This window comes from Callorhinchus milii, unplaced genomic scaffold (assembly GCF_018977255.1).
Source record: "Callorhinchus milii isolate IMCB2004 unplaced genomic scaffold, IMCB_Cmil_1.0 Scaffold1, whole genome shotgun sequence".
NCBI lineage: Eukaryota > Metazoa > Chordata > Chondrichthyes > Chimaeriformes > Callorhinchidae > Callorhinchus > Callorhinchus milii.
The window spans coordinates 25,535,252-25,551,603 of NW_024704742.1; the positions used below are offsets into that span (position 1 = coordinate 25,535,252).

General features: G+C 38.8%; 1 protein-coding gene across 2 annotated transcripts in view; it reads right to left on the reverse strand.

The window, feature by feature from the left end:
• The window catches only part of stx18 (syntaxin 18), a 104,577-nt gene that overhangs the window by 11,234 nt on the left and 76,991 nt on the right, over positions 1-16,352 (reverse strand). The window contains exons 7-8 of one of the 2 annotated variants that reach the window (XM_007897319.2): positions 11,715-11,803; positions 9,871-9,929 (exon numbers count right to left, since the gene is read on the reverse strand). In XM_007897319.2, coding sequence (XP_007895510.1) covers positions 9,871-9,929; positions 11,715-11,803 — 148 coding nt within the window. Of the gene's footprint in view, positions 1-9,870; positions 9,930-11,714; positions 11,807-16,352 lie in introns of both variants that reach the window. The other variant, XM_007897317.2, reaches the window with a different exon arrangement.

Here is a 16,352-nt window from a genome sequence, read left to right on the forward strand (position 1 = left end):
TATTATTATTGGATTATTATGTGCTTTATGATAATGCATGTCATAATCCATCAATGTTTGGCCATGTGGTGTAATCTCTTAACATAATGGACTAGCAGATCAGTAGCACGTTATCCGATTTCACTGTATAATCTTTTATTTTATCAGAATTGAATTTAGTTTGGTTCACATCATTGTGCTGCTGTTAAGCATGTCCTTTTTTTAAAAAAGTTTTTTTTTGTGTGCTCATTAGTTTTGAGCTCACTTTTTAAGTAAAAATATTTTCAACTGAGGAACTGATGTAAAATAGGTCTGCGGGAAGTTGGGAACAGCAGGCACCATCGTGAATCCCATTGCATTGATCATACACTGCCTGGAAAACCTAGATGAAGCTGCAGGTGAGGAAAGTATATCTATATAAACACAAAATGCAGACCACAGTCTACTCAGCCTCTCATTATAGCTAAACCCCTTCAGCCCAGGAATTAATCCAGTAAAGTATCACTGGATACCCACCAAGGCTAGTACCTGTACATCCCTCCTAACATTGAGAGCCCAAAACTCAACATAATACTTCAAATGAGGTCTCTGTTATCATTTACCCTTCCTAGTGTTTTTCCATTTCGAACATTTGCCAGAACCTTATTCTTATTAAACTCCATCTGCCATAATTGCAGCCACTCTTAATCTTGTCTATGTCTCTACAACAACAACAAAATTACATTTGTATAGCGTCTTTCACGTCGGGTGGATAATAATAATAATAATAATAATAATCCTTGCATTTGATATAGCGCTTTTCACGTCGGGAGGACGTCCCAAAGCGCTTCACAGAACACACTGTAAAGTGAATTGACTGTATATTTGTGGGCGAACGCGGCAGCCAATTGTGCACAGCAATGTCCCACAAACAGTCGTAGATTGAAAATGACCAATTTATTATTGTTTTTGGTTTTGGAGGGATTATTATTAGGCTCTGTGTGGAGTAAGGAAACTTGCCCAAGGTTTCGCCCTGCCTGGAATTGAACTCAGGTCTCTCGCTTGCAAAGCGAGTGCTCTAACCACTGAGCTACAGGACTCCACAAATGGATGTCCTAAGGCGCTGGACAATCAGTGTTTTGGATCTGAGCTGGTGGTCGGGATCGGGGAGGGTGGAGGGCAGGTTGACCGAAGGCACAGTCGAAGAGGATGTCGATGTTTTTGTCGACGATGAGGTCTTGGACAGTCTACAACTGTCCTCTTCAGAATTCACTCTCCTAGCATGGTACTATCTGCAAATTTAATATAATAATTCTTGCATTTGATATAGTGCCTTGTCACACAGTTGAGATGTATTAAAGTGCTTCACAGGACCTACTGTAAAGTGGATTGACTGTGTATTTTGTGGGCAAACGTGCAGTTAGTTGAGCACAGCAATGTCCCACAAACAGCCACGGAGTGGGTGACCAATTTTATTTGGATGACTGTTGGCCAGGATACACAGAGAAACTCCCTTCTCTTTTCAAAAAGTGCCATGAGACCTTAAACATCTGCCTGAGCAGGAAGGCAGGACCTTGGACATCTATTGTCTTATAATACTTATTAACTTATGAGACATGAGCTACATTTGACAAACCTAGGCCGACTCTCCCTGACGTGTGAATATTTATCTGGATGCTTACTTATTCTGTCCCTAATGATAGATTCCAGTAATTTGCTGATATTAAGCTCATAGGTCTATAGTAGCTTGCTTGTCCCTTCCTCCGTTCTTGAATAATAGTTACATTTACAGTCCTCCAATTCTTTGGTACAATTCCCAATACCCACATGTATAGGATCAGCTCAAACCATTTTCATTTCCCTTGGCATGAAGCCCATATCGCATTTCCCTAAATAGTAACCAATCTACCACACTAAAAATACAAAAAAGTCAGGAATATAACTTATTAAAATTTGGTTGATACTAGCTGAAAGTTAATGCATTATAAATACTCTTCTCACTTTCATGGCCCAATTTTTAGATAAAATGTTATAAATACTATTTGGAAAAATGCAAACTTTTGCAAGAGCACATTACACTAAATATTTATCTTATAATTGGGTATAAATGAAGGTTGAACATTTACGATATTCTAAATACTGTTTGATTTCAATCTTAACCTATGTCAAACTCATTTTCTCAACAAAAAAAACCTTTGCATTGGACAATTGCTTGAGAGGAAAAAACATTTTAAACATCATAAAAATATCTGTATAATTGGGCGTGAAACCCAAGAATGTAGTTTGAAATAAAAACCTAAGATGGACAAAAACATTTCCAAAGTACTGTGCCAATTTCTGTAAATATTAATAGAGCAATTCTTGTGCATTTAAATATTTTTCTTGCATAATTGAAGCTTCATTAGATAATCTGGTATATTTCAATTTGTTTGATAATAATGATCATTATGCATTTTATATACGGCCTTTCACATTAGGAGGATGCCTCAAACCACTTCACGGGATATAGTGTAAAGTGGAATGACTATTTTGTAGGTGAACACGACAGCCAATGTTGCACAAGTCCATGCCCCACGATCAACCTCCAACAATGCAGCAAGCCACAGTAATGTCAGTATAGATTAAGCGAGTTGAAAGTTTCAACATAGAGCATTAGTGATACCAACTAAGTCAGGCTGTCACCGGAAAACCCTAAAGGTTTAATCCTAAAACACAGTGCTTTCAAAAGTCAAAATGCCGATTATGAATGAAGATGATGCAATGCATCAGCATACAATTACTGCTGAAAAATGCAGAAAATTGCAGCACTGGAGAAGCTCTCACTACTTTGCAGCCTTTCTGCTTTCTCTATTTTAACGATACTTCTACAACCTTTGTTCCTCAAATATTCCAAAATTCAGTCACTGCAAGTAAATCATGTGAGGTGCTTTGAGACACCTTTTTGACATGAAATGCGACATAAAATGCAAGCAAGATTATTAGAATTATTTCTACAACAAAGGTTGTAGAAGTATCTTTAAAATAGAGAAAGCAGAAAGGTATGAGACATACAATCTAACCTGTTTATGAATCTCTAATCCATGATTCAAAATTCCTATCAAAGTGATCACTTATTTAGGTATTTTAATAAAGGCTACTTGTGGCTTAAATACAGTATTTATTGCATCAATTAAATTCTCAGTCAATTCTCAACATGTCAACATCCAAAACAAAAGCACAATCTATACGTTTAAAAATATCCTGCCCCTCCTAATAGATTTTAGAGACGTAACTTTTCTTTTAAAAAAACATGTCATTGCTCCCTTTCCCACATCGCATAATGTCTGCCACAAGCTTCAAACAAGAATTACAATATTTCACTATTTGAACAAGCACTGGACAGACTTCCATTTATTATATTGTACTTTGAAAAAAATTGCTCCTCACCTTTAATTCATAACAATGAAGGACTTTTCTTGAGTGGAAAAGAATGCAGCAATGCCTTCCTATTGTACACATTATAACACTCAGGGCGAAATTATTTAGAGAATCTGATCTTTAAACATACAGTTTACATTTTACCCAATCTTACACTTTATTGCTGCAGTTTATAAGAAATACTGGAAGTTGCTACAGGAAGGCAGTATTCAAGGCAGATTAAGATTAGCTTCCTGTTTGAACCTTTTGTGACAACTTAAAAATTGTCATCCACTATTTTATTCAATAGATTTTTAAAACATCATTGGTTTGGTTGCTCTCTGAAGTTAGGTTCACAACAAACTGTGGTGAGAATAGTTCAGTCACAGTATTTTCCTGTGATCAGAAACCAATAGCAAGTGAGAAATGCTGAAGTCCACCTCAGTGAATTGAATACTTCACAAATTGAACGCTTCTCTAAAGTTCAAAAAGCTAATATGCACTGGAGAAGTGTGAAATCTGTTTAGAAATTAATTGCTTATTTGTGGAGGGAGAAGAAAATCTGAATGCCCATTTCTGAAATTATCTTTAAGTACTGGTTTATTTTACTCAAACCTTTGTGTTCTATCCGGTACATATATTATTTTATCTTTAGTAATTTATTCAAGTATTATAATTGGAAACCTTGCAATTTGTGAGAGATTGATCATTTCGCCTGCTAGGTATGAGACTGAAATGAAACTCGGTTTGCTATTGTTCATTCTGGGCCCATTTGAGCCAGTCATTTTCACCTGAGGGAAGTAAGCACATGCCACGTGGGCTTGAGAGGAATGACCTTGGGTACAGCTGTAGCGATTTTGAAAGTAAGCAGGATACAGGGAGCATTCAATAAGCTGAAATCAGACAAACGCACAAGATCATGACACGCTGTGACATTATTTCCACTGTGAAGACAAACAAAATATTGATTTAGAGGTTCTGCCATGTCAATATCTGCAAATGCTGTCTACCCAATTCAGTTTTAGTGCACCCACATTCTCCTTTGCAACTCTCTTTTTAATGTACTTATAAAAAGTTTCAATCCACAACTGTTTGTGGGACACTGATGTGCGCAACTGACTGCCGATTTCACCCACAAAATGCAGTCAACCACTTCGCAGTATATTCTGTGAAGCGCTTTGAGATATCTCAACGACATAATAGGATGCTGTATCAAATGCAAGGATTATTATTATTATAACATTTTTGCCAATTCTCTTGTTAAATTATTTTTGTACTTCATTTTTCTGGCTTCCTTTGTTGTCTTCTGTCACCCTCAGAGTGAGTTCATAGTCTTGGCCTTATCCTTAGATAAGGTTCCTACTTTTTCTTTACGCAAGTCCTAACCATTCTCATCAACCATGTTTGCTTCACCATAGAAATACCACTTGCCTTTCATGGGCATACACTCATGTTGGTAATCCAAATTACAGTTTTACCAACGGATTTACCAACTAAAAAAATTCCTTCCTCACTGGTTTAGTTAACTTTCTCTTCAGTTACTTAGTTATTCTTGTTGAAATCCAAGACATTGGATTGTAATGCTGTTTTTTTTAATTCTCAGGCCTAATATCGAATCCAATCATACTGTGGTCACTATTTCCAAAATACTCTCTTACTTCCTAAATTAAGTATCTCTTATCCCCGCGGTGGGTCAGATATTCTACATCTTCACAACTCTCTATGCATAGAAATGCTTCTTGACCTCAGTACTGACTATTTTTTGTTCTAATTTTAAGGCTATTCCTCCTTTGTAATGGATCTCACTACCAAGGCACCATCCATTATCCAACCCATCATTTGCTTTCACCATTTTAAATACTTCAATCAAATTACCCCCTCATCTTCCTCTGCCTTACCCCTTTATACCAGGTATTAATCTAATGAACCATCATTGGACTCCCTTGAAGGCTAGAAGATGTTTCCCAATATTGGGTGTCTAAAAATGAACACAATACTGCAAACAATCTCTGCAGCACTCTATACAAATGCAGAAGCACCTGCGTACTTTCATGTTCCAAACCTCTTGCAATAAATTCAAGCATTCCATTTCTCTTACTGACTGCTATCTCTTATTAAGTCCGAATCTCCAATTTTGATTACTTGATTTTTCTTACATGATACAACCTGCATGTCAAATCCTCACAGTAAGATCAGTAAAATACTTCCAGTCTTTTACATCATTTTCTGATCCTTATTTCTATCTGTAGAAATTCTGCTTGCGTACACCATTTAGATCCTCCCCTTTCTAGTGCCATGATAGTGACTACTTCTGCCCATTTTCTCGTCTCATTCCAAAAAACATATATTCTATTATTCAGGCATCAATCTTGCCCATCTTCAGCCAGATTTCTATACTTGGTATTGTGTAATGTTTTACTCCAGCTGGATTTGTTATTTCAGTTCCTCAATTTTATTTGTCTCTATAATAATGTGAAATACCTGGATGATAATGCCTGTGATTGATGTTACAAGATGAATCACATGATGTAAATGGCTCATTGAAAAAGAGACGTATTCTGTATTCTGCTTTCTCCTGAATTACACTTTTTGACCAATTCATGCTGCATTTCATAATATACAATACAATTAACATTTATATAGTGCTGGCCACGTTGGGAGGCTGAATCAAAGCAATTCACAATGCTGTAAGGCTACCCAAATGGGGGGGGGGGTGGTTTCCAGAGGTAGATGGGGAGGGGAAGATGGCCAAAATCACGATCAAAGAGGAGAGGGTGAGAGAGAGTCGGACGGACTTCACGATGGAATTCCGGAGAGTGGGGGAAGAACGCTGGAAGCCTGTCCGTTGAAGGTGGGGCTGATAGGGCGGAAGACATGAAGCAGGCCAGTGCTTGCTGAGCGAAGGGAATGATCAAGTTGAACTTTAGAGTTGAAGGAGATCAATTTTAGAGTTGAAGGAATTTGCAGAGGTCAGGTGGGGTGAGAACATGGAAAGATATAAAGGTGAGAATGGGGATCTTGAATTGGATCCGCTGGGGGTTGGGGAACCAATGGAATTGAACGAGGATGAAAGTGATAGGTTCACAGAGTCTACTTGGGAGAGGACACAAGCTGCAGAGTTCTGGATAGTCTGCAGCTTGTGTAGGGAATATTAATGGGAAGAAATAAAGGCCATGAAACAGAGAGCAACGATCTACAGAAATGTACACCACTGACCTATTAAGCTCCCGTCAGAAACCATGTATTTTTTCACACGCCACTGCTTCCAACTCATGTCCTCTGATTAGATCACTTGGATATTTTTATAAATGGGAAAAGGCAAGTATTTATTTAAAATGACACTGCCGAGAGCAATCTTTGTGACATCCAGCAAATGCACACGATTTCCATATGACCTAATTTGAGCATATTTTTCATGAAAAGTTCAAGTTGACTCAAAGTTTAATATTCCAATTGTACCATAGGATGTCACCTTTGTATACTAGAGTGCAGACCAGTAAACTCAGCTTTACATGGTGAAAAAGAAATAAGAACCAAATGAGAAAAGGTGTTGCATTTATTCAGTCATCTTCCTTGAACACAAACACTTCATTTCCTCATTCAGCTCTCATACTGTGTACAGTCATGACAGGCATCAGTGATAATGCATTGCTTTAAAACTGGAGTTCCTCAAATATTGGCTGGGCATGAGAGACAGTATTGTAGCCAAAGGGCATTTGAAAATTGAAACAAACCCTTTCAATTGTATACGTTTTGTTTATGTGTTACAGTATCTTTAATAAAGCAGCTGGGACACGGCCCTGCTTGAGGGGGGCTATAAAAGTTGTTGTTAACACGAAAGACATAAAGCATTTCTAATGATCATACTGGAAGGAACCACAGATCTGGGGGTTGGTGCATGGTAAGTACACATTCTGGAAATGTCCAGGGTGTCCCAATTCAAGAAGGTAATGGAAAGTATTGAAAGAAAAGGCCCAAGTCAAATGTGTGATACTTATCACAAAATGACGATTGGGGAATGGATTGGTGAACATGGGTCTTTGAAAAAAACGAAATGTACAGCCTGCACTGCTGTGTAAACACATTAGTCATTGTAAGAGTTGAAGGCTACTTCATATTGTTATAAAAAAGGGGTTAGTATTTTTTTTCAAATTCCCTTCCCCTGATGATGATAGTTATTTTTAGCATCTTTATAATAAAACTATTAATACAAAAATGGCCACAATGTCTTCCTGTATGTCTGGCACTTTGCACGTGTGGCTTAGCAGAAATGATCAAAAAATAAGGAGCATGAGATACAGTCAGGTTTTTAAATTGTGCACGTAGACCTTATTCATTCCATATAACAACTTCATATAAAATTGACAACACAAAAATTCTGCTTTTCATCTTTCCTTTTCTTCACTTCTTTCTATTCTAATTTAGAGTGCTCAAGAGTTTGCACTACTCTAAGCCTTGTGCAGTGCAAATTTCCTTTTGTCTCTTCACACACGATCGACAGAAAATAGACTGTTCATAGCCACTATAAGTCTGAAACACAGGAAATAATAGCTGAACTGCTGAATCAATCAATCTTCCAAACAAATAATTTTTTTTTATTTCAAATCCATTTGAATCAATCCGAAATGTAATGCTAAGATGCAGTAAAGCTTACAATTTACCTAGAATCAGAAGGTAATAATAACAGCTGGCATCAACTTTTCTTCACATGAAGGTCTGAAAATTGTAAGATGGATTTCTCCCAATGATTCAATGCTCCATGGAAATACTTAGGCAATACTATGTGCTGTAGTATTGCCTAATTAACATTCTATATTAAATATAAGTATTCAAATCATTATAATTTTTTGATTGAATCAATAATTTAGGTTTGACATGTCTTACGATTTAAAATGCACATCCCACTCCCCTGCAGTTATTTAAAAGAAATGAGGAGTTTTTCCTCTCCTGGTTTGTATTCTCTTCTCATACAAATTCATACCACAAATTTCAATTAATTGGCTTCTCATCTCATTGTTGTTTGTAACACTCTGCTGCTTCCCAATTACTCCACTTAACATTCACTTCATAAAAGTCCTTCTAGGATTTTTGTTCCTCTAAAAGACATATAAATCTTAGTTTTGTTGGAATACATGCTCCTTCTTGGTGACATTATCCGCAGACATGGGATCAATTTCCACATATATGCGGTTGACACTTAATGCAATGCTATCTCTCTGCCTCCACCCTTGACTTCAGGACTACTGCTGTCCTGACAGAATGTCTGTCAGACATCAAGTCCTGGATGAGAGCTAACATTTTACAGTTACATATCAACAAGACGGAGACCTCCCTGATTGACTCCTGTCAGCGCTTGCACGCCTCAGGCACTGACAGAATCACTTTCCATGGATGCACACTCCACCTCACTGAGCCAGTCCGGAACCTTGGTGTCTTGTTTGACCCACAACTATCTGTTCTACCCCACATCCGTGCCATGACCCGCTCTGCCTTCTCCCACCTCCACAACATCGCCCGGTTCTGACACTGTCTCACATCGCAGGCTGCTGAAACTCTCATTCACGTGTATATCATATCTAGGTTCGACCACGTCAACTCCCTGCTTATCAACCTTCCCAACTCTTCTCTCCACAAGCTGCAGATCGTCCAGCACTCTGCAGCACCAGGCTCTGTGACCCCATCGCCCCCACCCTCGTCCGGCTCCACTGGCTCGCCATCCCTCAGAGGATAGAATTCAAAATCCTTGTCCTAGCTTTCAAGACCCTCCAAAGCCTCGTCTTCAAGACCGTCCACAGCCTCGCTTTCAAGACCCTCCACAGTCCTACCTCAGTGACCTGCTAACCCCTCATCAACCTGTCTGCTCTCTCCTCTCAGCAGGCTCTTTGCCTTGCTTCCTCCCTTGCCTCCTTCAAGGTACGTGTCAAGACCCTCCTTCGGCCACCCTCCTACCCTTCCTGATTGAGAAACTGCTGAAAAGTTCAATTGGAATCTGACTTGGCTACTCTGCCACTTGTGATTGAACAATTTGATGACAGTCATTGTAGTTAAGCTCATACTCAGAGCATCCACTTGGGTGAGGTAATGAAGCTCTGCAGCTGTCGGTGGATCTCTGCGCATTGTGAATCACTATCTTAGAGAAAAAATAGGAGAGTACGGGGCACTGGGGGGAGGGGAGTCAATCATAGTTCGAGTAACCAGATGTCCATCACTAAAACTCAACCTCTAACGTGTATAAAATTAATACCTGGATGACTTCTGAAAACAAAAGCACTAAGACAAGGAGGTGGGTGTGTTTGTTCATGCTATTAGTCAATGCCAGAAGGAAAGGAACTCGCTACATAAAATCTGGGGAAATATTCATCTGTGGATGTGTCACAGAGTAATTAACATTTTCCTCCAACTGTGATGATTTCCATAAATGGTAGACAGAAGCATTAATTACACTGAAGACTGCATCGGGTCTGCATTGTTTTCTTTTAACAGATTTCCTGTAATGCTGCAATGTTATAAAATTACCTCACTTCGTCCACCAGGCTATTCATGTCGGTGAGAAGGCGCTGGTTTTCCTGTTCAAACTGCCAGGAAGAAAGCATCGCAGCATTAGCAATCTCACAAAATGCAAAACATATGAATGTACATAACACAATTACATTATTTCATTTGATATATATTGCCTATCAGATACAGAACTGAAAGCACAAAAATCACTTTGCTTGTGTAAAAGAGGTTTCAGAGATCCCCCAAAAAAAATATTTTTGCAATAATCTGAATAGGTCCCAGAAACCATCATTCACATACAACAGGCATTTAGTAATCAAGACTTGATGAAATCTGACACACAAGTACTTGCGCACAGTACACCAATCCAACTCTTCTCTAGTAAACATTGCAGTGTAAAGTCCTTCCCTTCCTCCAGTTGATTCAGATCCCAATTTTGTTTCTCCAATATGCTGATGTTATCTAATCTGGAGTACAGGAGTCCCTGGTGGTTTAGTGTGAAACAAAACCTCACTCAGGCTGTGTATTTTTTGGTCAGCTGGGTCCCTAACATAATCAGAATATCCAAATCAGACAGATACCACATGCACGCAACCCACATATGGATATTTCCCTGTATCTGCAATGGATGGGCACTTTCTCTCTCTCTGGAAGGACACACCCTGGTTACTTAATTCCAGAGAGTATTAGATACAGGTTGACAAGAGGCAATGCTTGGGGACCTCAGAGTGTGTGTTGGGGAATTGCTGGAGTTTAGCCAACTAAAAAAACATAGCTTGCCACTGCAATACTGGCTAATTTGTCCTTAACCATTTGATCTTTCAGCACACTATCTTTTTTTTGGGTCAGCCTGACATATGCAGAAACATCCCTATGCTTAAGAGTATCCAAACCAACCTAACAATTCCATGCATTTCACCTACACATGGAAATTCCAGAGATAGATTGTTGGGACTATCTTTTCATTTAGCCAAAAGTAGAGATAATATACAAGTGCAATTTATCATCAATTGATATTTGTTGCTCAGTTTCAATAACATTCTCCCATATCCTGGTTATTTGTCTCCTAGATTTTCTTCTATTATTATCTTCTTCAATTCATTGAATTAAAGAATGTTTGCAGCATGGAAGAAGGCCATTTGGCCCATTGTGTCTGTGCTGGTGCTAGCTCTCCTACTAGTCCTATCCTGCTCTTTCCTCATTTTTTTTACTTTTAATAATATTTTCCTTCAAATATTTATTCAATTCTCTTTTAATTGCCATTATTCTGGACTATAATGTGCCTTGTGTAAACTGTGGGCAAACACATATGACAGAAGTGCTCATAAATATGTAGTTTACACCCAATGAAAATTGCTTATTTACATACTCAATAAATCCCTCATTGATTTTTAATTATATAACATGCTCCACGCTGCACACATCCAATTACACATGGCATTTAATAGAGCACAGCACCTCAGCTTCAACAGTCATTTGTAGTAAAGCATTTCACATTCTAAAAGCCATTTATGTAAAAATAATTCTTCTAATCTCCCTTTTTTCATCAGACAATAATTCTTAATATTATATCCTCTTCTTGTTGACAAGAAAGCAATCCCAACTTTTCATGTGCCCTCACATTCCAATAGCTCTTCCAACCTGGTAATTACCATTTGTGAATTGTTAGGAGCTTCAGCTCACAACCACCACCACAAACAACAACAACTTGCATTTATATAGCACCCTTCACGCGAGTTACTGTCCCGGAGCACTTGATAGTGGTGGAGTCTGACAATGGAGTCATCATTCAACACCTAGAAACTTAGGCTTCAAGTATTTTCGTTACTATGACTGAAGAGTGAAACAATTAAAGTAATTACCATTTGAATTTCCTCCGGCGAAAGTTCATCTTCCCATTTGCCATCTTCCCAAAGACCCAAGTTGTCTTGCACCTCTGGGATGCTTTTATCTGCTTAGAAAGACATACACAATTGCAATAATTTTAACAGGGATTCCATTTTAGAATACGAAAACACATCTGAAGCACAAAAAGGGCAAAAATTGCAATCCCTGCTGAGATAATTTTGAAGAAATAAACCCTTCATTTCAAATATACTTTTAAAGACGAAAACAAAATTACACTTGTAAATTGAAAAACAAAACATTCAGCTCACACGGGGTAACTTTCATTCTAGTATTTCCAAGGCCGGACAACGGAAAAGCATCTTAATCTCAGCTGACAAAGCACAAAATGAGAAAAGTCCATTTTATCCTTTTGGGACATCAAGGACGTAACTTCAATCTCAGACTGAAGTTACGAAATGGGTTCAATACAACCCATTTCGTCACCAGAAGAAAGAGTTTGAAAGATTCTCACGGCCCCAAAAGGAAGTCAAGTGAAACATCTACTAAACCTATATTGCACATCCTTCACTGGTGTGATTGTTGTACAGCCTGAGCAGCTCAGGAACTATCATATACCATACAAGATTTGATCATCAGTAACTAGCTGTTATTACCCCCAACTCCAACTCAAACCAAATGTTCAGCCAGCCCTTTTTATCTGTGCAAAAGAAGGTGTTAATCAACACGGCATGAAGTGTTTAGAAGGGAGTCCATTCCATACTCTGTGGGGGTGGACAGGGGAGAAATTCCTCCACTCATGCTGGAGGCTTGTTAATTCTGTCCTTATACTCTCCAGATTGATGCACACAATCTACATTAAATAACTTGCTGGCAACTAGACAATCAATACTTTACACATCTGGATCATGTTATCAATCAAACATCTTTTCCCTAATGAAAACAGGTTGCTCCGTGACCTTTTCCTTATAATGTAATTATTGGAATTAACCTGGTCAATTCTCCTTTGCTGAACCCATTACATATTACATTCCATACACATTAGGATGTGAAGGTAGAGTGCCGAGTACGCAGGATATAGTAGTTGACAACAACTTGCATGTATATCTAGTACCATTTAAAAAGGCAAAACACCTCAAAGCATTGAACAATAGATGTTTAATGTTTAGAAAATGTATGGACAAATGGTATAGTTTTTCCTGCACTGAGAACACCCATGTGAATACTATACTATGGGGCCAATTGGGCAAAATGCTATCCGTCCATCCCTATTTTGTAAAATAGACTGCAAACACTCTTCAGCATCTTTGTTTGGCATTGACATCTGGACTACAATGGGGGAAAATTGGCAGGTAGAAGAGTACAAGATCCGACCACGGTTGAAAGGGATGAGAGACGAGATGCTATGAAGCAAGAACGGATTTGGTGTACTAGGCTTGGGTATTTAAAAACACAATAATATGTATATGTCATGAAGTCTATAAAAATCTCAACTAAAACTGTATTCACAGATCATACTGAGTGCAAACTAAAAGTACCAGTACTGTAAATGTAAAACTAAGCAACTAACAAAACAATCACCAACAACAACAAATTGCATTTATATAGCACGCCTCAGGAAGAGAAGTTCCAGAGATGCATCATTTCCATTACTACAGTATTCTTACCCCTTGAATGCTGAACCAATAACTTCAAACCTTTCACATTTTCAATAAGGATCTAATAATATAGTAAATCAATAATATTGCGGTAGCATATCTAGCAAATTACAGTTGGACATAAGGGTTATGTTCTTAAGTATGAAGGTGAAGAAGGGTTACAACAACAAATTGCATTTACATAGCATATTTCATGTTGGGGGGAACATCCCAAGTTATGTTCTTAAATTCTTCAGGAATGAGATAATTATTACAAAATCTTTAGACAATTTCTGTATGAAATCCACTAACCAATTATGGAAATGGACATTAAATTTGACTTACCCTCCAAACTGAGATATACCACATTGCAAAAAAAAGGTAAACAAACACATACCACAGGCTTCATTTAAATAAATAAAACACTTGTTACTTCCACGCTGCGAGAGGGAATTCAACTTTTTAGTGAATGATTTAAAACATTTCTTAAACGCAATTTGTATTTTTTTTCGTCTTTCACCCCTTAAGGTTCTGACTGACACTAGTGTACAATTATACAGGCAGCAATACCCTCCAATACCCCATTCGAGTGACTGCTCTTCATGTGAAACCCTAGACAATGATAAAATTTGATATGCTTGATATAGCGCCTTATCACGTCTCAAAGCGCTCCACAGAATATACTCCGCTCAGCTGGCTCCGGCCTGCTCCACAACCCCCGACCCACCCGCCCCACCATTGGCGAGAGAGCCTTCAGTCACTCTGCCCCCAACTTCTAGAATTTCATCCCCCAATCAGTCCTCCTCGCCCCCTTCTTAGCCTCCTTCACGTCCCCCCTCAAGACCCTCCTCTTCGACCATGCTATTGGTCTCCTGACCCCTCCTGACGTGAAAGGCGCTATACAAATGTAATCTTGTTGTCGTTGTTTACTGACCTTGCTGAATATAAGGATAACAACAACAACTTGCATTTATATAGCGCCCTTCACACGGGGCAGCATCTCGGAGCGTTTAATATTGGTGGAGCCTGGAGGGAGGAGATGACCGTAAACATGGTTGAAGAGGAAGGTTTTCAGTCATGATCTAAAAGAGGAGAAAGGGGAGGAATTGAGGGAGAGAGATCCAAAGCTTTTGGGGCTTAGTCGCTGAAAGCGTGGCAGCCACTGGTGGAGGGGTAGTGGTCAATGTGTACTTTCACACAACCATATATAAACACAGTTGTTTGGGCAGATTGCACAGCATGAGCAGCAACACACAGAGAGTAAATAAGGAAAATACCACAGTGTCAGGAACCTAGTGTCTATTATGGAACCACTCCCAATGGAAGTGATTCGTTGAAATTAAAGCTGCATTAGTCAACTTGGCATTGCATGATAATATAATCTTCATTAACATAAATATGGAATTGGTTTCTACAGGAATCCCACGCTGTAAGAGGCTGGAAGCCTAAAAGCATTTCCTGCCACAGCATGGCACTGCTGCAGATGCCACATCACAATCCATCCTGAAGGGAAATTACTCACTACAGTTGTTCGGTTTTTCACATACAAACACTTGGGGATTAGCTCCAGGCACCATATGCAAATTACAAGGCCTTTAAAATCATAACTATATTCCAACGCAAGGAAGCTTCTTGCTCAAAGATTCCTTCAATTGCCTCCTAATTCTTCTACCCAAGTTACACTTAGTCACCTTTTTTAGACTTGAAACTTTACATAACAAAATGACAAACAGCTGCATGATCTAAAAGAGGAGAAAGGGGAGGAATTGAGGGAGAGAGATCCAAAGCTTTCAGCTACAGCTCCTGACTTCTAGTTGCTCATCAGTCTAATTATGAAGAAAAGGCTTCGTAAAAATGAAGTATTATCTAACATTCCCATCAATTTTACTTGCACCTTTCATACAATACAGACACTTTGCTGCCTACTAAAAGAAAGGAGCTATGGTTTTTTTAGCGCCTGATTAAATTGAAATTTCAAAGCAAAATTACTTGACAAGCAATTACTATTAAGTGTAATGAATTTCTCTCCCCTCCTCCCTCCCCAATGGGCAGACAGAAGCTATTTGTGATGAAAGCAGTACCAGCCATCAGGTGTATGGTCAATTAATCTGTCGGATGTTGCCAAGGCACCAAAAACATGTACATATATAACACTTTTCATGTAAGAAAATATCTCAAAGTGTTTCACAATGCACTTTATAGGGAACAGAGCTCCAGTAGGCTCAACAGGGGCTGAGGGACAACAGAAAAAGATTGTGCACTGACTCCGTGAGCAGGAGGGAGCACCCAGGGAGACTGATACTGTCACAGCCAGAGGTGCAGAGTGCTGGGATTCAGATTTGCTGATGTTCAGTTGAACATCCTTATGGCTCATCCAGGACTTGATGTCACTGCTCCTGCTGTAAAGTCAGCAGTCGTCCTGAAGTTGAGGATAGAGGCATAGAGATACAGTTGGTTATCATCCATATATTTGAGAAAGGTGACTCCATGCGGAGGTGGAACAGGGAGAAAAAGCAGCAAAGGAGGATAGAGTATTCTTCAATGTCAAAGGCTGGAGAGGACGAGGAGGCACTGGCTCACAGCAGTATCAAATCCCCTTACAAATTTGACCAGTCTTGAGTGAGAATGTATCCCGAAAGCTGGTATGTTTTTTGGTAGATTTTGTAAGGCACTGGGAGAAACCCCTTTCTCTCTTTTTAATAGTCATTGAATTTTTAAAGTCATGTGAAACAAGCAAATAAGATCTGTTTAATATCTTGTTTCATAGACGGGATATCCAGCAAAGCAGTTCTTCCCTACAGTGCAATGGAGCAGTTATGCACTCAAATCCTGGGGCTTGAATCCATAGCCTTCTGACTCAGAGGTGAGAGTGCTACCAAATGAGCCAGGTTAGCATTTAGCAAGAAGAAACAAATATAACTTGCATAAAATCAGTGGAGACTTCAGGGAAGTCTGACACTGTAAGCTTTCAAAAATGTATGTAAAGTTAACTTAGTGGCTGATTTACAAACAGCCTCT